General features: G+C 36.6%; 1 protein-coding gene across 1 annotated transcript in view; it reads right to left on the reverse strand.

Moving 5' to 3' along the window:
• PHLPP2 (PH domain and leucine rich repeat protein phosphatase 2) overlaps positions 1-23437 on the reverse strand; it is a 97297-nt gene that overhangs the window by 26840 nt on the left and 47020 nt on the right. Inside the window, exons 5-13 of the mRNA XM_064273808.1 lie at positions 15337-15462; positions 14064-14218; positions 11926-12072; positions 11330-11560; positions 9191-9393; positions 7313-7373; positions 5036-5131; positions 3570-3725; positions 1500-1700 (exon numbers count right to left, since the gene is read on the reverse strand). Coding sequence (XP_064129878.1) covers positions 1500-1700; positions 3570-3725; positions 5036-5131; positions 7313-7373; positions 9191-9393; positions 11330-11560; positions 11926-12072; positions 14064-14218; positions 15337-15462 — 1376 coding nt within the window. The remainder of the gene's footprint in view (positions 1-1499; positions 1701-3569; positions 3726-5035; positions 5132-7312; positions 7374-9190; positions 9394-11329; positions 11561-11925; positions 12073-14063; positions 14219-15336; positions 15463-23437) is intronic.

The raw sequence follows: 23437 nt of genomic DNA on the forward strand, positions 1-23437 counted from the left end.
ATGGGAGAAAAGATGTAGCAGTCTGCTTCCAGAAAGATCACAGCCTTAGAAACCCTGTAGAGCAGTTCTACTCTTTCCTATGGTGTTGTTATGGGTTTGGAATTGACGTAAAGGCAATAGGGGTATCCTTCACCTAGTTTTTTTTTTCATCTTACATAACTATAACCAGTTGTGGTTGAGTTGATTCTGACTCATGGTGGCCCTGTGTGTGTCACAGAACTCTGCTCCAGAGGGCTTGCTATGGCTAATTTTTCAGAAGCAGACTGCCAGACCTTTCTTTCTTTCAAGGCACCTCTGAGTGGACTCAAACCTCTAACCTTTTAGTCAGCAGCTCAGCACATTAGCTGCACCACCCAGGGACTCCTACATAACTATATTGTTGTTGTGTGCCATCAATATAAAAACCAGGAAATTGATATTTGTATGTGTGCATAACTATGTCTCTTTTTTTTTACTACGGTAAATATACATATAACAAAACATTTGACATTTCAACATTCTTCATATATACACAGTTCAGTGACATAAACTATGTTCGTCATGTTGTTCAGCCATCACTCTCATCCATTCCAAAATTGTTCCATCATCCTGAATTGAAGCTCAATGTCCCCTAAGCATTGAGTCCTCCTTTCTTCACCCCTCCCACTTGCCCCTGGTAACCACTAATAAATTTTGGTCTCTATACACTGGCCTATTCTAGATACTTCAAATAAGTAGGATCATACAATATTTGTTTTTTTGTGACTGGTTTATTTCACTCAGCATAATGTTTTCAAGGTTAATCTATGCTGTAACATGTATGGTGCTTTATTTCTCTTTATGGCTGAGTAATATTTCATTGCATGTATGTACCACATTTTGTTTATCCATTTATCTGTTGGTAGGCATTAAGGCTGTTCCCTCATTTTGGCTATTGTGAATAGTGTTTCAATGAACAGTGCCGTACAACGTGTGATATCTTTAACACTCAGCATTTATCATACCGCATTGCAGTTGTCTATATACTTGTCTATTTCCCCAGTTTGAGTGTAAGTTCCTTAAGTACAGAGACTGTAACTTAATTATTGCTGTTCCCTCCTAGTATTAACATAGCACCTCACATACAGTAGGCATTCAATATATATATTATCAATAGCTTAATGGACTCAACAGTATTTTATAAAACAGTGCTGACAAAAAAAAAAAAGGAAAAAAAATTGTTTTCAGAATCTATTTCATAAAGCCTGTACTTTTCTAAGTTGAGCAGTGTCAGACCATTATTAAGTAATTAGAACTAAAGATTAAACACATTTTAACCATAATTTCTCTGGATACCAATACTCGAAAATTGAGTACAAACTATTAAGATGAGATTTTCCCATTCCACTAGTGAAATCACAGCATTAGTAAGTCACTCAACATAAAGCAAGAGCATGCAGAGACATAGCTCTACCTCAGTCTGACAAACGTAGAATTAACGTTATGTGTCTGAAATGATCAAAGTTTGCAGAGGTACTTACCTTGCGGGAAAGGTCTGTAGTTGATTGTTTGCAAGATGCAAGATTCGCAGGTGTGGGTGCCCCACCAGCATAGGTATACACTGATCTGTCAGGAGATTGCTGGTCAGGTAAAGCAACTGCAGCATACTCAGACTCTCCTCCCCAGTACAAGCAGATGGTAAAGACTCCAGGCTATTTGCAGATGCATTCAGGTACCTGAGACTGACAGAACACACACAAATAATCATTGCCTCCTTATGTAGAAACCATCATACCATCTCAGTATGACACACTGTCATTCCATGCTCCCAAACTTGTGAGAGAAGTCATTTTCTCTACATAGTTTTCTCTAATTGATGCTACCCAACGCAAAGTTCCTTTTACTCAATTCATGCAAGCCAAGCAGAGTGGAAACAAATACAGGCTTGGCTGGTGGTTTCCCCAGACTTCTGTAGTGGCCAGATCGTAACTTAGCTTCATCTCTTGTCTATGTGTCTACTGAAAGGATGTTGTGGACTATGATGTACACATATATCTCAACTATGAAGTCACTCTTTAGAAAAACTCTTGCCTGATTTTAACAACAACATAATTTTTTAGCCATATAATTCCCTAATAATGGACATGTAGGCTGTTTCTAGTTGTTTGCTATTACAGACCTTGTAATGGGCACTTTTGTGTTTTTAGCTAGACTACATTCCCAAAAGTAGGATTTGTGTGGTCAAAGGATACACATATATTTGAAATTTTTATGTATATTGCCAAATTCTACTTTCATAAGAAGTAGGTAAGAATGCCAGTTTGTTCACACCTTTGTAAACACTAAGTACCAAAATTCATTTTAATCTTTCTAAATCTGACAGATGAAAACACAATATGATTTTAAAATTTGCCTAATACAGTGCCTGGTATATACAGGACATGCTCAATAAAAGGCAGCTAATATTAATAAACTCGTTTATTTTTAATTCTTCTTCATGTTATGAGCTCTACACCCCTAACTAGCTTTTAAGTTTATAAGGATACTGTGTGCCAGCTTGTATCTTTGTATACCCCAAAAGTGCACTGTGCAGTAACTCAAATAAATATCATTAACAGTTTGCTACAGCTGCTAAGTAACTTCTTACTACAAATTCTAAAGTTGTAAACTTATTTTATTCAGACTTCCATTTGGACAAATACAGTGTTATGCACTGCTAACAAACATTTGTTAGTTAAAAAATGTTACTGCATCAAGACTCCATATAAACTTCCCCAAAAGAAAATTTCCTTCAAGCAGTTTTTCAAATTCCCAAAGATTTTATTTTTAGGAAAATCAAACCAAGTGTATTACATATTAAGAGATGCACACGCCGTTCAGCAGAGAACACCTGCTGGCTGAATGCATTCTGTGCATGTTAAATTACTGCTGCTGATGTTTGTTTTCCCCATTTCCAAACTGAGAACAATATTGCCTTCTCTACATTGCAGAAGACTATAATTAAAAACTGTTATTTCATTTAAAGGTGACATACACATTAAGTAAATCGGATTATGGATCTCAGAATGGGAAGATATGCCACCTATTGGTCACTTTACAATGAGAAAATAAACACCTTTTGGAAAGATGTTACTTTTAAATGCAGTTTTCAAAGAAAGTAGTAAAAAAAAACATATGTAATACAGAATGTAACTCAGTGAAAGCTTGGTAAATCAAGAAGCAAAAACAAAATTAACTCCAGTGGTGTGTCCTCTTCTCCCCAACACAAAAGCTGAAAATTGCTCCAAGAAGCTGTACCAGAATGCTGTTAACTTTCTTTAGAGGCTTTAACTGTACTCATTTTCTGAGATGAAAGCCTGAACCTTCCCAACCTGTTTGAAATTGTTTACAACACAAAAACTTTAAGTATTTGATGGTTCTTTCAACTTTGCTTTGAAGAAACAGTATCCTATTCTTCTTTCTACGAATTGCAAATTAGTCTCTACCCATAACTGCACGATCAGATAAACACTCTGTAAATACAGTTCCAAAGGGCACTCCAATGACAGGTCAATGCAATTTGCCTTGTCAACTATTCTGCTACCCTGAAAAAAAAGTTCTGCAATACTTACTTTAAGGCCTTGGAGAAGAGGGTATCTGGCAACCTGGAGAGTAAGTTATGCTGAATGTCCAGTACTTCAAGGGGGATGTGCTCCATTAGCACAGGAAGGCTTTGCACATGGTTGTGTCCCACCATCAGTTTTCTAAGACTCAAGCTACTCAGAATTCTAAGGGGGAACAGTACAAAGAACAAAGTAAAAAATTTACTGAATGCTTCCTTCTGAGTCTGCTCTAGGCTTTTTAACTAAAACCAGTGAAGTAATAGAAACATAGTCTTCAAGACAGTATAATCCTGGACAAATGCCTGAGCCAAGAAAGCAGCTTCAACCATGTTTACTCGCTGTCCATGAGGAAGGCATTATGGTCATTTTGAGAAAAGGTAAATTGATGAAAGCAAACAGCACAGGACAGATCTAAACTAAAAAAGCAATTTTTCAAATAAATCAATTTAGAAATTTTTGGTCTAGAAAGAGAACATCAAAAGCCCAGTGTAATTACTTACCAATATTAATATAACTGATTAATATAATACATTAATAATGAAACTTATTATAACAAAAACAACTATTTATCAAGTGCTTAAAATGTGCTAGGCAATTTAACAATGAAGTTCTGGAAGTTATCTGACCTTGATTTGCCAAAGACTTCACACTTAATGTAGTAAATGGTACAGGCAGGATTTTAAAAGGAAGGCTAGATTCCAAAGGCTATGTTTATACCTAGCATGCTACAAAACCTCTAGTTTAATTTTAAAAGACTCTTTTAGGCGCTAACCACGTTGTCTACCTCAGTGCTTTTAAATATATCATTTTTTCCCTGAATGCCACTCTCTTTTCACCTTCACTTACAGAAATCCCATTCATCCAGTAAAGGTCAACTTAAACACCATCTCCTCCATGAAGCATTAGTCAAAGTTCTTCTGAATTTCTAAAATATACAGTGTAGTGACTAAGACTGATGGCTCTAAAGTAAAAATGATTACATTCAAATGACAGTTCCCATCACTTCCTAGTTGTATGGGACCTCGAGCATTTGCCACACTGAGCCTTAGTTTCCTCATCTGTAAGATGGGGATAACAGCATCTATATCATAAGGTTGTTTAAGGATTAAATAAGATAATACAGGTGAAATTCTTACAACAGTGCCCAGCTTATACCATTTCACCCAGTAAAAGTTATTCATTATTACTATCATATCACCAACCTATCCCAGCAACTCTGGTTATCTTTTATGACAGTAATCTGCAAACTTGTCACCTCTCCTACCCTCTTATGAAATTTCTTGAGGGATAAGACCATGCATTAACCATTACTGTGTTCCTTACAGCACTCACATTGCCTCATACTCAGCAGGTACTCCATATTCACTGAACAAATAAATCAAAGTACCTTTGAAAGGCAACCCAAATCTACAGAAATCACTAAACGTAACATACATATATAATATATACACTTACATATACACACACACACATACCTCATGGAAACCTCTGTGAGGAGATTATAACTGACATCTAATATTTCTATCTTCTTTGCTTCACAGGCCCAGTCAGGGATACACTCTAACAGGTTTCTGAAGAAAATAAATAATTAAAAGGCAACATTTAAGATGACTGAGTGGAACTCATTACACCAGCCCAGCAGCTCCTTGAGGTCAGGAACACTGTGTCTAAAGCATCCCTGGCACATATCCCTGGAACAGAGTGGGTGCTCCGTGAATGCTGCTGTGTTTGAGGGACTAGGGGAGATAAGTACAGGCGTATGTTTAATATTGGATTATGATGCATGCTGAAAGAAGGTAAAAAGCATCAGGCTTTTACCAGTGGCAAAGCACACACATGATGGGATGGGGGCGGTGAGACATGAAGAAAGACTTAATGGAGGAAGTGTCATTTTAAACAAGACTCACAAGATGAGTATAGAATTTCAACTGTGGAAGAAGAAAAGCAAAATTCTGGGGAAAATGGATAGAATGAATAAAAGTGTGGGGAGGTATACCTAGTAAGGGGAAAAAGTAAATAGTTTCAAGCCATTTAAAATGTGAACTCAAATATTTAGTACAGCACTGGGTGGATACTCCGAGTAAAGAGAATTTTTATTTTCAGATGTTACTTAGTTACTCTAGGCCTCAAGGTTATTTATTTATCTATCTATACACTGAGGAAATGAAGTAAGTACTGTAAGAGAAACACAGATACTGCTGTGATAGCCTAGTGAAAGGAACACATTACCTGAAATAGATCAAGGCAAGCTTTCTAAGGAGGATGACATCTGGGCTAGAATTTGAAGAATGTCGTACAATTACCTGAAGTAAGAAAGACATTCCAAGCAACAGATGACAATATGAGCTAGGGTACAGAGGCTAGTAATTAAACGCCTGGTGTATGTGGGGAATAATAAGCAGTTTGATGATGCTGAAGCGTCAAATACGGAGCAGAAAGTGGTAAGAGACAAGGCTAGAAAGCCAGACTGGGATGGGACATAAACCATGTTTAGAAATTTATGACCTTATCCTGCAGGTATTGGAGGACCACTGAAGGGTTTGTAAGCAGTGGAGAGACAATGTCAGTTTTACACTTTAAATAAATCACTCTATGGCTACATGCAGGTCCGATTGAGGGGGTTATATTCGTAAAACGTAGAATAATCAGGAAACTATTGCAGAAACCCAGAAAAGAAATGATACGGACCTAAGTAAATAGAGTGGTAATATAGATAGAAGGGAGAGGATGGAGTCCAGAAATATTTAGGAAGCAAAAATCAAAAGAATCTAAAAATGGATTAGATATGGGGGAGTACAGCAGAAGGAAGAATCAACAGACTCTCAGGTTTCTAGCCTGGATGACCATGGAGATGATAACGCCAAAAGCTGAAACAGGCGACACTAGACAAACAAGTTAAGGCCAGGAGGAGGGTGAATAAAGAGTTTAGTTTTGCACATATATATATTTTGAGGTACCTATAGAATGTGCAGAGCCCTGGAGGGCACAGTGGTTAAGAGCTCAGCTGCTAACCAAAAGGTCAGCACTTTGAATCCACCAGCTGCTCCTTGCAAACCCAATGGGGCAGTTCTACTCTATCCTATAGTGTTGCTATGAGTCAGAATCGACTCGATGGCAACAGGTTTGGGGTTTTTTGTTTTTGTTTTTTTAGGATGTGCAGCACTTATGACGCTGTCCTGTAACTACTAGTTTGATTATCTCTCTCTCCACTAGGCTGTAAAACTCAACCACTGAATACCGAGTACCTGAAATAAATGTTAAAAACGAATGAATGAAAACAAACTTCATTTATGTTACTCATGACCACCAAACAGGAAGTAATAAAGTCCTGAATATAATTATATATCTCCAAAAATCAGAGCCACATAGGTCAAGAGAATATAAAAAAGGAAAAAGAATAAAATAAAAAAGTAAGTCACTATCCAAAAATCAAGAATTATCTGACTCCAATTGACAAAAAGAAAATCACTGCCATAAAGGGGATAATACATCTTCTCTGTTAGGATCTCATCCCAAATCCACAGACTTAAGAAAGAGTAACTTATAGGCACCTTTCTGTTTCAACAGGACCCTTGCTTTAACAATAATGGCACGGCTATGAAACAGTCCTTCACTCATTCTACAACTTTCTCCAAGCTATCCAAACATTCTAAAAAATTTAGATTTCTTGTACCTCAAACTGCCAGAGTATCCTCATGCCTCTTCTAAATACTAAGACTCAAACAAGCACCACCCTCATGATACACACTCACCGGGAGAGCTCTAGGGAAGTGAGGAGACTGGGTACTGGATAAACATTCACTGCGGTCAGCCCTAATCAAAAAGCAAATAGGTGTTAGTGACATTTTCTCTAAAGAAAGTAACTTGAGAGTAAACAACGGAAAAGTAGCTTAGTGGAATCACCAGAGATAAAATTGCTGTCATCTACTGAGAAACACTAAAGATAAAAACTATTGGGTAACACTGACTACTTTTAACTGCCTGATTCCAATTTGTCACTGAAGGATCTATGTACAGCACTGGATAGACACTAGATCAGGCAGTTGTGAAATGTTAATAGTAACTCTTCAGGTTTTTAACTTAAAAAAAATTATGAAGAGTTGCATTCTTACTGGCAATATTTTTAACTTTCAGTTGAGGTATAACATAAATAAGGGAAAGTGCTGCAATTACATCCGCTCTTTCACCCATCACCTAGCTTTTAACAAATCTTTGTTTTCTGTTTTTTAAACAATTAAATTACTACAAATACCAAGAGGTAAACACCATCCTGAATTTGATTTTTATTATACCCATAGGTCCTTTATACTGTTATTATATACTTACAGCTATGAAAACAATATTTTTGTATTTTAGAATTTGATATAACAATCATACTGTATATACTATTCTGTGCTTTTTTTTTTCTTAAAAACGTTTCTGAAATTTATCCATATGTTAATACATGAAGCTGTGTGATATTCCATTATAGAATATATCACTATTTACCCATTTTCCTATTAATAACCATAGCTTTGTCCAATTTTTTTCACTAAAACAATGCTATGATAAAACATTCTTGCACACATTTCCTTGTGACACATGAGTGTCTTTGGTATATATCCCAAGCAGAACTGGTAGAATATAGGTTATTTACATGTTCAACTTCCTGAACACTGTCATATTGCTCTTCAAAGTGGTTTTACCAATCGATCCCACAACCAGCAGTGTATGAGAGTCCTTACTTCACATTTCTGGCAGCACTCAACATTATCTTTTCAAACTTTTCTTATCCGATGGGTATAAAATGGTATTATTTTAATTTGCATTTCTCTGATACTTAGTGAAAATGAACATCTTTTCCTTTAATTCTTTAAACAGAGAGAAAGTAATCATAATTTCTACGGTAAAGAAGAACTCTCCTTAAAAAGGAGGCCTCAATATTAGCCCTTTTATATTGAAAAATATTCTTAGAGCAAACCACTATTAAAATGAGGGGCTTTTAATTCTAAGAATGAGGCAGTATAAGCTTTTAGACCAGGGGCTGGCCAAGTTTTCCTGTAAAAGTTCAAATAGTAAATATTTCAGGCTTTGTAGAGCATATGATCTCTCTTACAACTTAATCCTGTGACTGTGGCATGAGAATAGTCACAGACAATATATAACCAAATAGTAAGGCTGTGTTCCAATAACATTTATGTACATGAAAATCTGGATTTCATTTAATTTTCACATGTCATGAAATATTATTAGTCTTTTCCACAACCATTAAAAAAAATGTAAAAACCGTTATTCATGGGCCATACAAAAACAGGTGGTAGGCTGGATTTGGCCCAAGGACTATAGTTTGCCAACCCATGTTTTGACTATTAATGACATTCCATTTTGAATATCTTGCCCCTGTCCCCTGTTATTTTGCAAAGTGCCTTTTATTATACTCACTTAGTGAATCCCAAAGTATCTTGCCATGTATTTTTATGCATATCTCAACCACTTAAGTGCTGACATCAAACTTAAAAGATAAAGCTAGATCTCAAAGAACCTCAAACTCCATTTTGCAGAGTGTCCAAGGAGCATCACAGATACCATTGTTCTTAGAAAGTTCTGATGAGAGCTGCAAGAGAAAAAACAGGAGGATGGGTGAGACTTACTGTTGGAGTTGGCGTAGAGAGTCCGAAGGGAGAATCCACTGAGTGTTAGCTCCCTCAGTTGGTTCCGCTCACAGTGCAGCTGCTCCAAACTACGTAAGGAGCTAAGATCTAAGTCAGTCAGTTGATTGTCTCGCAGATCCATGTGGGTGATGTATTTATTTCCCTCCAGATTTTCAATAACCATGGTCTTCAAACGGTTCATCCTAATATTAGAAACAAGAAAATAAATTCTATCAAATGTGCTTACCAAAAGAAAAACAGGAGAGATATGGTCCCTTTTTCCCTTTACTAAATAACTTACGATTTGACTACTTGTCTAATTTTGCAAGGCACTACCTATATAAGTAGCCGGAAATAGCTCTAACCTTGAGTTCTATGTTTATAAACTAACTTAAACAATCCAGATTAGCAAATACACATACAAGTTAAATAAAGAGAAGGAAAAAACAGACTATATCCACACTTAAATACTTATATCCAAACACCTAACAGACTATTGCTGTCGAGTTGATTCCAACTCGTGGTGACCCTAATTTACTGGGAATAGGACAAAGGAACAAGAAGATGAATAAAACCTTTTGGATTAGTGAGTAGCAAGGCCAGTCATGGGAGGACCGTGTCAAGAGAATGACGAAGTGGTCACATTTCCTCCTGTCACTATGCCTGTTCTAACTCTAGTGTGAAAGATTCACATTATATTAATCGAGAGGAAAATAGTCTTATGTTAAAAGCATATGAAATAGTTCAAGAGCAAATTATAGAAAATGACTTCTTGGCTCTTTTCTATACAAGTATATGATTTAATACATGCAGGCCTGTTCTAATTTTCCCGTATTCCAATAAACCTGTTACTATGTTCTTACTGGGGATATCAATGGCTTATTGTAAATGATAGAACATTCAGTAATTGTTTTTTTTTAATCAACTTTTTAAAAATACAGCCAGAAAAATTCTTGGCCACTTTATCTTAGTAGTGAAATTTTAAAAATGTTAATACAATGGATATTTAGAAAAATCCCACTGACTCAAAAGAAAAATGGGCAAGTTTTTATGAAAAAATACACATTACCTATAAACAGATGTTCAACCTCGTAAGTAAATAATGTTGATCAAAACAACGAAATACTATTTTCTACTTACTAGATTAACACGGAAACCCTGGTGGCATAGTGGTAAAGAGCTACGACTGCTAACCAAAAGGTGGGCAGTTCAAATCCACCAGGCACTCCTTCAAAACTGTATGGGGCAGTTCTATCTGTTCTATACGGTTGCTATGAGTTGGAATTGACTCAACCGCAAAGGGTTTGGTTTTTTTTTTAGACTAACAAAAATGAAAGAGACTGCTTCCATATGTCTGTGAAAGTGACATAATGAATGTCACTGAGTTGTATATGTAAAAAAAATGCTGAAATGGCATATATTATATATATTTGTACCAAACATATACATGCAAATGACTGCTAAAACTAACATTGATAACAATGCAAGGAAATGGAATTCTCATAAAATGTTGCTGGGAGAGTAAGAACAATCTTTGTCAAGGCAATTTGACATACTTACCATGTGGTACGGAAACTCTGCTCGCGTAGTGGTTAAGTGCTATGCCTGTTAACCAAGAGGCTGGCAGTTCAGATCTGCCAGGCGCTCCTTGGAAACTCTATGGAGCAGTTCCACTCTGTCCTATAGAGTTGCTATGAGTCGGAATCGACTTGATGGCAGTGGGTTTTTGGTTTGGTATCATGTGGTACGGGAGCCCTCATGGTGCAGTGGTTAAGGTGCTTGGCTGCTAACAAAACCCACCAGGCACTCCACGGGAGAAAGATGTGGCAGTCTGCTTCTATAAAGATTTACAGCCTTGGAAACCCTATGGGGCAGTTCTACTCTGTCCTATAGAGTCACTATGAGTTGGAATCAACTCGATGGCAGTGGATTTGGGTTTTTTACCATGTGGTACATCTATTTCATTCTTAATCTCTCTGTTAATGAGGGATAAGTGAAGTTCTACTACAGCTTTGGAAATATATATTTCTACACTGTTCTAAAATCCTAATTTTTTAAAGAAGTCTTTATAGAGAGAAAACTTAATAAAGGTACACCAGAGGTCAATCTAAAGGAAGATATGGTAAAGAATGACCTTACCTTAAATCTACATGTTTGATATGGCTCATCCTATTCAGCACCCCCAGGTTTAGGACTTCTAGTTGATTTCCTGCCATAACCACTTTTTCTACGGTAGTAAGCTTCTCATAAACCTCAGGAATTTGACTAAAGTGGTTGAAGGAAATTCCCAGGGAGGAAAGCTGCTGCAGATTTCCCAATTCTTCAGGTAAAATAGTTAGAAAGTTGCCATCAAGACAGAGAGTTTGAAGACTGTAGGAAGAAAACACAAGACACTGTATGAAGAATTTAATTAGAATGGACAGAACTAAAATTATGGATTCTGACTTATGTCACTAATTTATTATGAACCCAATAATGGTAAAGTGTCCCAAATCTCTTATTACAGAGACTTAGTAGATTACTTATACAAAACGTGCACAAATGTTCTCACTAACATTGAAAACAGTCAGAGCCTCTGATGTTGAAACTGAGGGCTTAGTCACTAAAAAAAAAAAAAAAAAAATAGGTAATTTAATTTTTTTGTTGTCAAAAACTGCTGCTGACTAGAATCCTAAAAATTACATGATTTATTTCACTGTAAGGGAAGAGACAAATCTAGTAAGTCAGATACTTACTTTAGCAGATTGCCAATCTGACTTGGCAGGTCGTGAATTCCATTACAGGAAAGGTTGAGCTCAGTCAGGGTAGAGATCTCACACAGGAATACAGGAAACAACCCAAGTTTATTATGGGACAAGTTCAGGCCCTTCAGCTGAGAAAATCTAAAAAGAGAAGGCACAAATTATACTACTGAATGACAAAAAGATCTATTTTGCATGACAAAAAGATCTATTTTATATGTCCATTGTAGAATTTATTCCACAAGTTTTTAGTGAGCGCTCACTACATGCCAAACATTATGCTTGACACAGAGGATACTAAGATGACTCACACAGAGTCGGTGCTATCAAGGATACCATTTCTAGTGTAATCAGAGTTGTTTTCTCTTCTCTTTCTTAAAAAGCCAGAAAATACAGCAAAAAAGGTCATAGTGGTACTATTCTTTTGATCAAGTCATATTTGATATGTGTGAAATCTTTTCCTTTTTTTTTTTAAGCTTCTACAGGCAACATACATTACAACAATTAATCAACCATGGATACAGGAAGAGCTAACAAATACATAGATCAAATCCCATCATAAGCAACTTCTTTTTTCATACTAAAATTACATTGATTCAAATGTCACTTGAAATGAATAGGTCAGTTAGAGCCTGAAAATGCATATGTAATAGGAGTTTTCCTGTAATGGGACCCAATATAGAGCGTAAAATGTTAATTTTTAATGCTCCTATTTTGTTTGCAGATGTAAAATTATCTATACTGTCTTACCCAGAGATGGTAACACCATAAAGGGGATCCATAAGAGTCACTTCGGCAATATATTTATGAGTATTATACTTGGTTTTACTAGTTCAAGATGGTAAGGCTAAGGTAGTTTTCTCCAAGATGGTGACTTTCATCACCTGCTTCTAGATTTGACTCCTTGGTATCTCATTCTAATGCTTCTCCTCCAAATTCTCAACTTTTGATTTCTGAGATGTACCTTTGCCTTGGTGCCTTGACTTCAGAATTTGTAATCCAGACCATTTTCATTAGCAACTCAGAAGGAAATGCTAAAACCCACTCCTTAAAATATAGCTTATTTCTACTTTTATATAGCAATATTACTAAGATAGCTTTCTCATTACCAAATACAGGCTTATGCCTAAATATTTTTCTCTGAAACATACTATCTGATAAGATGAGATAAATAAAATACCCAGTGCTTTTTTGGAAATTATTCTAGAAATAATAGTTATTAACCCAAACCAAAACCAAACCCAGTGCCGTCGAGTCGATTCCGACTCATACCGACCCTATAGGACAGAGTAGAACTGCCCCACAGAGTTTCCAAGGAACGCCTGGCGGATTCGAACTGCCAACCCTTTGGTTAGCAGCCATAGCACTTAACCAATACGCCACCAGGGTTTCCAATAGCTATCAAGGAGGTATGTAAAATAGGTCACTTTCATGTATATTATCTTTTATATCATGATGTAATTTAAGCTACTCTGAGTGCTTTAGTTGAGGGGGAGAGGATGAGTGGAGGGTAAGAATAAGATGGAAAAATACGTGGGTCATAGACCCTTAGGCATGAAAATGCTTCCTTTATTAGAATATATTTTAACAAAAGAGATGGGAAAATATGTGGGTCATATACCCTCAGGCATGAAAATGGTTCCTTTATTAGGAGAGAGGTTTCAGAGCTGACAGGCTCAAGAGGTGAGAAAAGAAGGAACAAAAGAAAGATGAAAGCCCTGCCACTGGGAGTGTAATTCTTAAAATTAGGCCTACTTTCATTGAGCCATTTAAATTTGATCCTTTTGATTCATAACTTCCCATATACAGAATCTCTCAACATTTACCCTGGCTATATTTTTTTTTTTTATAGAGCAGGCATCATTGTCAATGGTTTATATAAAAAAGAATATTCACGAGGCCAACGGCAATTTGTTGCTGTATCTATAATGAGAACACATTTGTACGAATCTTGTTTTATGGGAGGAAAAATAAAAACATTGTACTTTCTATTCCAAATGGAGAGGAAATTTTAGAATATACATATATATAAAATGGTAAGCACGGTCACTTACTAAGATATTGATTATAATTCAGTTTTAACATATTAGCCTGGAAATCTATTTTATAAATGAAAAGAATTCCCCACATACTTGTAAAGAGAATCAAGGCCCCCTGGTCTTTCTAGTTGCATAAAATTGTGTCGCAAGTTGAGGTAGGTGATATCTTGACTGTAGAAGAGATGCTCAGGAACCTCCTCAAGGCTGTAACATGAGAGATCAACTGTACTAATTCGCTGGGACACCACCTGAGTGAAATCAAAGAGGAAGTCATCTGAGTAAGTGCTGAACATCTTTCACCCAGCATAGGATAGAATGGTATTTACACAGAGAAGCACGGATTAAAAGATGGGTAAGAAAAAAAAGGTAATGAGCCTATTCATAAAAATCAGCTAATTTTTATTTCTCCCTAAAACTGTAAGGTATAAACAATTTTTATAGAACTCATCAAATAGGAACCTAATTTGCTGTGTAAACTTTCACCGAAAACACAATAAAATATTTTAAAAAACCCAAAAAACCGTAGGCTGTTGAAAAGTAAAAAGGTATAAGTTCTAAAGTCTCTATAAGTAAAAGATTAAAGAAAAAAACAAAAACCACAAATCATAAGGATGGAAAGTTACCAGTTCATATAAGAAGTATGCTAAGATTATTCACAGTAACTATACAAAGCTTTGGGAGGCAGTGTGGTATGAAAAGATGTGGCCTTTTTGCTGTCACATTGGCTCTGCTACTTTCTAGCAGCGATGTTAATTTTGTAAGCATGGCTAAGAGAACAAGAGAATTTAGAAACTGCGATACACTTTGAGTAGTTCATCTTTAAAGGTTAAAAAAGCAGAAATTATGCTGAAAGGAGAATTATCCTCAGCATATCAGAAAAATAGTTTGTAACAGGATTACAGGTCACTGCCCCACCAATAAGTTCAAATTTGAAGTGATTCATCAAGGCTGAGCTAAATAAATATAGACCACAAAGCACTGGGCCACAAGTTAGGGAATGGCTCCATCCATCACTGATCACTATGGTGGAAAGAATATCAGTTAATCTCAATGTATCTCAGTTCCTTCAAGGACCAAATGGATACATTTGCACTAGCTTTCTCACAGAGATGTTATAAAGGTAAGTGAACCTGAAAACACTTTTTTAAAACATTCTGAACTATGCAAATATAAATAATAAGTTAAGGACCTTGTATCTTCCAATGGAATTCCCTGCTTTCATTTATTATATACTAAGAAAGGCCTAGAGTAATATGCATAAAAATTATAATTTGCTCTCTTGGGAACTTCAGTTTCAAAATACATTTCTATTGGGCCTTCTATATTCTTCTAAACATCCTCATCAGGATGTTTCACAGCGTATCACCTTGGATGCTTGCCGTTGCCACCTCTGGCACTCGGCCAAAGTCTCAAAGCTGACATGATAAGTCTGAGCTTGGGCTCCAGCTGAGCTGAATGCAAGTGAGTACTGCCGTCGCTTCACTTCGTCTACCTGAAAAACAGGGAGGGGAGTGAAAAAACCACAACCATTAAAAAAAAAAAGCCTAGTCACAGCTAACAGATACATGAGGAAATGTTCACAATCATTAGCCATTAGAGAAATGCAAATCAAAACTGCAATGAGATACCATTTCACTCAAACAAGGCTGGCATTAATCCAAAAAACAAAAAACAATAAATGTTGGAGAGGTTGGAACACTTATACACAGCTCATGGGGATGTAAAAAGGTACAACCACTTTGGAAGTTGATTTGGCACTTCCTTAAAAAACTACAAATAGAACTACCATACAATCCAGGAATTCCACTCCTTGGAATATATCCTAGAGAAATAAGAGCCTTTACACGAATAGATATATGCATACTCATGTTCACTGCACACTGTTTACAACAGCAAAAACATGGAAGCAACCAAGGTGCCCATCAATGGATGAATGGATAAATAAATTATGGTATATTCACACACTGGAATACTACAAATCGATAAAGAACAATGATGAATCTGTGAGACATTTCATAACATGGAGGAATCTGGAAGGCATTATGCTAAGTGAAATCATCAGCTCCAAAAGGATGAATATTGTATAAGACCACTATTATAAGAACTCAAGAAACAGTTTAAACAGAGAAGAGAATATGCTTTGATGGTTACGAGACGGGGTAGGGAGGGAGGGAAGGAGGGGGTATTCACTAATTAGATAGCAGATAAGAACTACTTTAGGTGAAGGGAAAGACAACACACAATACAGGTGAGGTCAGCACAACTGGACTAAGTCAAAAGCAAAGAAGTTTCCTGAATAAACTGAATGCTTTGAAGGCCAGAGTAGCAGGGGCGGAGGTCTGGGGCCCTTGGTTTCAGGGGACATCTAGGTCAATCAGCATAATAAAATCTATTAAGAAAACATTCTGCATCCCACTTTGGTGAGTGGCAGCCACCTAAGATGCATCAACTGGTGTCAACCCACCTAGAGCAAAGGAGAATGAAGACCAAAGACATAATGTAATTATGACCCCACGAGACAGAAAGGGCCACATAAATCAGAGACTACATCAGCCTGAGACCAGAAGAACTAGATGGTGCCTGGCTACAACCCATGACTGCCCTGTCAGGGAACACAAGAGAAAATCCCTGAGGGAGCAGGAGAGCAGTGGGATGCAGACCTCAAATTCTCACAAAAAGACCAGACTTAATGGTCTGACTGAGATTAGAAAGACTCTGGAGGTCATGGTCCCCAGACCTTCTGTTAGCCCAAGACTGGAACCATTCCCAGAGCCAACTCTTCAGACAGGGATTGGACTAGATTATAAGACAGAAAATGATACTGGTGAGGAGTGGGCTTCTTAATCAAGTAGACACATGAGATTATGTGAGCAGCTCCTGTCTGAAGGGGAGATGAAATGGCAGAGGGGGACAGAAGCTGGATGAATGGACATGGGGAATGAAAGGTGGAGAGAAGTGTGCTGTCTCATTAGGGGGATAGCAACATAGGAAGGGGTGTATAAATTTTTCTATGAGAGACTGACCTATTTGTAAACTTTCGCTTAAAGCACACACACACAAAAAAAAACCTAGTCAAAAGACAAAGGACAATAACAAGAAAAACAATCCATCTTAAAAATAGACAAAGGATATGAATAGACATTTCTCCAAAGAAGAAACAGAAATGGCCAATGAACATATGAAATGGCTCAACATCATCAGCCACCAGGGAGGTGCAAGTCAAAATCACAAGATACACTTCACATCCACTAGAATGACTATAATAAAAAATACAGGAAATAACCAGGATTGGTGAGGAGGTGGAAAACTTAGAACCCCACTGCTGACGGGAATGTAAAATGGTGGGGCCACTTAAGAAAACTGTCTGACAGTTCCTCAAGAGGTTAAACATAAAATTACCATATGATCCAATTGTGTGTGTGTGTGTGTGTGTGTGTGTGTGTGTATATACATATATGTATAGGTATATATCCCAGAGAATTGAAGATGTACATCCACACAAAAACTCATACACAAATGTTCACTGCACATTTTTTCATAATAGCCAAAAGGTGGAAACATCAAATGTCCATCAACTGATGAATGCATAAACAAAATAATAACAATACCCATAAAACAGAATATTATTCAGCCATAAAAAGGAATGAAGTACTGGTAATGTGTTAAAACATGGATAAACCTTGAAAACATTATGTTAAGTGAAAGAAGCCAGACACAGAGGACCACATATTGTATCACTCCATTCATAAGAAATATCCAGGTAATTCTATAAACAGGGAGTATTATGGTTAATTAAGGGACAAAGGGTTTCTTTTTGGGGTCATGAAAATGGTCTAAAATTGATTGTGCAACTCTGTGAATATACTAAAAACCACTGAATTGTATACTTTAAATGGGTGAATTGTATGGTATGTGGATTATATCTCAAAAAAACATGCAAAGAAATACTTATTTAACATGTACATTCAAGAAGTAGGATGCAGTCATAAACACACTGATCTGCTACTCTTGTAAGTCACAAAATAGTCTCAATCTGGTAACTAAATATTTATTGATTGAATATATTCTGCTGTTCTGGGAGTTGGGGACCAACAAGAAAAAAAAACATCAAAGTCCCTGCCCTCAATGGAGTATACATTTTGGACAAATAGACTAACACCAAAAATGTGATGTGCTTTGGTATAACATACTATGTAAACAGTAATATAAAGAAAAATAAAGCAGGGTAAAGGCTCACAGAAGGTCAGGACGGGGTGGTCTGAATTATATATAAATAGGGTAGTTAAGGAAGAACTCACTAAGAACGTAACATTTGAGCAAAGACCCTAAGGAGGTAAAGGGGTCAAGATAATGTGGAAACCACGAGGAGCAAGGGCATTCTAGGCACAAGCAACAGCAAGTATAAAGTTGCTGCAATGCAAGAATATTTGCCATGTTTCAGAACAGGAGACTCTCCAGGCCCATGTGATAGGAGTCAAAATTTCCTACTTGAAAGGTAAGACTTCTCCATCCCCTTCCCCCAACACTGGGGCATACTACTGGAGGTAGTTGCCTGCCTGCAGGGAAGGGGTACCCTTCCATTCTTTCCAGATTCATCTCCTGCCCTGTCTGTGAGATGCTGGACTAGGTGCTGTTTCTGAACTCCCCCAGGGTTGGAGTAGAAAGAGAGGAAGAACAGGGAAGTTAAATCCAGAAGTTCTTATTAGCCTAGCAGAGTCATAAATTGACTTCACACTCTCTGAGCCTGGCAGATTTTAAAAGGGATGCTTTTCCTCATTAGACCTTTTTGAGGATCTTTGGTCATCTCCCCACCCCATCTAGCCAAATATTCTGTCACTTAGAGTTCCCTTGACCTGGCTAATACATGCTATTCCAGTAGTCAACTACTCCCTCCTCACACCTGAGGGAATCTGGTGATCCACTTAGGGTTTGTCCTCCACTGAGGCCTGACTGCCCCTCTAGGTGGCCCTACTAGACAAGCTCTAAGAAAACACACACACACACACAAGGGGGTGTGTGCACTTGATCATACACACGATGGTGATCTCTCTCTGCCCACATCTGCCAACAGGTCACATACTAACAAACCCTAGGAATGCATAATGATCTTCACATGTTAGCTTTGTTCCAGCTAGGAAGGACGTCTCTTGTCCTCAAAACTTCCTGGTCAATAGTCAGGACACCAGTCCACTATGTCCCACTTACTGCAGGAAACTCTCATCAAGCTCTCTTGAGTCTTGTTGAAACCTCACTTCACTTGGCTTGAGGAAAAAGGCAGGAACTTTCCCCATACCCATTTAGGGTGGTGGTAGGGATTCACAGCACCGTAGCAGCTCTTTTAAAAGAAATTCTCCCCTAAACTCCAACAACCCAACTTTTATAGCTTTGATGAGAATATAGTCTTTAGATAGTTGTGGAACCATTTACATATTTGTCTGGGCTCTCACTTTGATATGTCATAGCTACTGAATCGTGGCAAATCAGCTGGAAATTTACAATTTAAACTTGTAAATCATTAGGTTTCTGGTGTCAAATACTGAACCAAGTAGCAGAAACACAAAATACTTTGAGGAAAAAAAAAAATCATATTAAAAAGATTTATTAACACTTAATAGGTACAGTATTTCTGTTTAGCGGGATGGAAAAGTTTTGGAACAATATGGTGGTGATAGTTGCACAACACTGTGAACAGAATTAATGCTACTGAATCGTACACTTACAAATGGCTAAAATGGTAAGTTTTATATTTTACCACAACAAAACATCCATTAAAATCAGTTTGCACAGCATCCAGATGTGATACGCAGAACATGACCATTTTTAGTATGCAATAAACATTTAGTAGTAATAAACTATTGCAACTGAATGAGTATGTGTCAAAATAAAGAACTTTACTGAAATGAACAGATATTATTGTTTTAGAATAATCTTTTCCTTTCAATATTTTATTATGAAACGTTTTACACAAAAGAGTATGGAAAATAATGTCAAATACTGAGATAGGCTTGTAACTCCTCCACTATGACAATTAATCTGTCAAATTCTGAGTAATAATGTTAATTTTTACATTATACACGTTGAGAATATAATGTTACATATGTAAAACTTCAAAAATATTAAATATGTATTTCTTTTCCTTTATAGAAAGGAACAAATTGTTTTCCAAAATGACTGCACTCCCACCAGTAAGGTATGAGCATTTCAGTTGCTCCACATCTTTGCCAGTCTTTTTTTCATTTTAGCCATTCTAGTGTGGTATGTAGTATCTCTTGCGATTTTCACTTGCAGTTGCCTAATACCTAATTGTGTTGAAAACCTTTTTATGTATTTGCCATCTGTACATCTCCTTTGGTAAAAAGTCTATCCAAATCTTTTGCCCAGTTTTTTTACTGGGTTATGTGTCTTTTATTACTGAAACCTTTGTATATACTGCATGCAAGTCCTTTGTTGCAGATAGAAGTTCATATTGTTTTGTATGATATTAATATAACCACATCAATTATCTTTTGGTTGCTATCTGACTAGTTTTCCATCCTTTCACTTTCAACCTTCTCTCTTAAGTTTTAGGTGTGTCTCTTAATCAGCAAATATAATTTTAAATAAAAATCTGATAATCACATTTTTTGGAATTACTTATAGATTTGAATTTATTTCTATCACATTAATTTCTGATCATTTACCATGCTAATTATTTTGCTCTTTTTCTTAAAGTCTTCTATATTCCTCTTTCCCCCTCTACTTTTAGTGTCTACCCTTAAAATTTTTAAATTCATAGTTAGCAATTACCTTTTCTACTAAATTTTAAAGTTATTTGGTGTTTTTATCCTCTTATCTAAGAAATCTAAGACCGCATTACACTTTCCTTATGGAACACACCATAGTATCTTACACTGTTGTTCAGGGTAGTTTGAGCTTTTTTAAAACACAACAAAAAAAAAATTTTTAATTTTACAATCAATATTAAATTTATCAACATGCTTTATCAATTTCTGAGCTCATCATGGTTTCCTATGTCTCACATCCTTCCTTTGAATTTACTTGCTTTTTTGTTTGTTTGTTTGTTTGTTTTAGAAGTGCATCCTTTAGTAATTGTTACAGTGAGTCTATGTCAGCTCTTTAGTCTTTGTATGTACTAATCTGGCTGGATACAAAACTAAGGGTGATATTTCTTTTCTTTCAGCAATTTTGCAGATAGTCTTCTGACAATCTTCTAGCACCTATTGTTGCTGATAACACAGTTGTTAGTGGGTCATTCCTTTGTAGGTAATCTTTTTCTCTCTGGAAGTTTTTGTGATTTGTTCCTTGTCCTTCATGTTCTGTAGCTGCTCCACAATGTGTCTAAATGCAGATTTATTTTTATCTTACTCACAATACCCAGTGTACTTTTAACCTGAAGACTCATATTTTTCTTCACTTCTAGAAAATTCTCAACCATTATTTCTTTAGATATTTCTTCTCCCTTCTTCCCCTCTAAATCCTTTTTAGAACTTATATTAGATGTATGCTGACTCTCCTCTTAAAGGCTTATTTATATTTTTTAATCTGTGAAATTCTTCAATATTATCAGTTAATTATATTCAGCTATTAATAGAAACCTGAAAAACAGTGGCTTAAAGAAATAGAGAAGTCAGTCCAGGACTGGTAGAGCAGCTCCATAACACCATCAGGGACTTTCTCCTTTTACTTTTCACTCAGCCATTCTCAGCATATGCTTAGCAGCTCATAATCACCGTATGACTGCTCTACCTCCAACACTGAGAGTCTCTGTCCCATAAAGGAACAGCAGGATAAAGGGCCAAGTCATATAAGTCTGTTCAATTTTAAAAGTACCACCATAAAACTTCTGTTTATATCTCACTAGCAACCCCTAGCTGCAAGGGATGTTGGTTGGCAGAGTTTTTGATCTTGGACATATTGCTACCCTGACCAAAACTTCTATTGTATTAGTAAGGAAAGAGAGAATGGACTTCCTTTACTATCCACCAATTTTCTCTTTGACTGTGTCTGATTTGGAGTTTATGCCATTTATTGTTTAAAATTTCAGTAAGTGTTAAAATAGATTCTTTCGTATCCACTTATTCTTCACAATTTCTTTTCTTTTTGTCCTGCTCTCTCTCTTTTTGTCCTTCTATTCTCTCTTGAAGAATTCTAAACACATTTATTTTAAAGTGTTTTCACTATGTTCATTTATTTCTATCAATCTAAAGTGAGTGCATCTTCTGACTGTTGTGTTTGTGGGTGTCATTCTTAACATTAAACTTCAAGGGATTTTTTTTTTTTTAATTTGGTTTGATGGGAAGTTCATTCTCTTTCTCTTTCTTGCCTTGCCTTCTACTTCCTCTCCACCAATCCCAACCCTTGTCTTTGCTCACCTCCTCCTTTGTAGTAATATTACTTAACTTTTTTACCCTCTCCTTCAGCCCCTAAGACCAGAACCAGGTCTCACATGGGTGGTTCCTGCCCCACGGTTGATACTGGAGTTATACACACACACAAAAAAAAAAAATTTTTTTTTTTTTTTTTTATCCATTAAGTCAGTGGGGGCTGTGTTCCTTTCCTGATCACAGGCAATGTAACTGGGCACTCCCACCTCCCTAGGACTATAGATAGCAATAAGCCTTGGCTCCAGTCAGTGCCTTTTTCTTTTTTAGCCTTCTTTCAGGAGCAAAGAGTACCACCTAACCACTGGCATCAAACAATAATCCTGGACTAGGTCCACCATCACAAACAAAGCACTTTTAGATCCATATACGTACAGGAGCTGAAAGCCTAGGCTGCCACAACTTTTCAGACTCAAAACCCAGCAGGTACACAGATTCAGACCTACTCATCACTCTACATTTCTAAGCCCAGCTATGTCTTTTTATATATTTATCTTTTTATGCATGTAACTTATCTACATTGCTGTGTATTTGGATCAGACTACAGATGTCTCAAAGCATGAATTTACAAAGTCATTTCATCTGGAAATTCTCTTATATTCAGATTATTTTATGATATTCAAGACTAAATGATAAAAATAGAAGAAATGAAATTATGTAGCCTCTTATAAATATTAATGTATATGTTTAAGGTAATCTGTCATTTTGTTCAACTGACTAGCAACTGGGCTTCTTTTCTATGATGAATTCTCTTGTAGAGATGCAAAAAAGTAGCAACTCCTAGCTTTCATGCCTCCCTGGCTGCTAGATAAGGGCTTGTGACAACCCTAGACTCTGAATTTTAATTTAATAGAGAAAAAGGAGAAACTGTGAAGAATCTATTTTGACGATAGATGCTGGCAGCTTCTTCTAGTTTTCAAAGGTGGCTTCCAGTGGTTGCATCCTCTGTCTATTCTTGATGTTGCAGGCAATAGGATCTAGTGCCCAGAAGTGCAGGCAGGGGTACCCTCAACAAGCTGGTTCTACTGTAGGATTTTGGGCATGGATAGCCTCTGGCACTCTCAGGAGTTTGGGAGGTAAATAAAC

This window comes from Loxodonta africana, chromosome 21, assembly GCF_030014295.1.
Source record: "Loxodonta africana isolate mLoxAfr1 chromosome 21, mLoxAfr1.hap2, whole genome shotgun sequence".
NCBI lineage: Eukaryota > Metazoa > Chordata > Mammalia > Proboscidea > Elephantidae > Loxodonta > Loxodonta africana.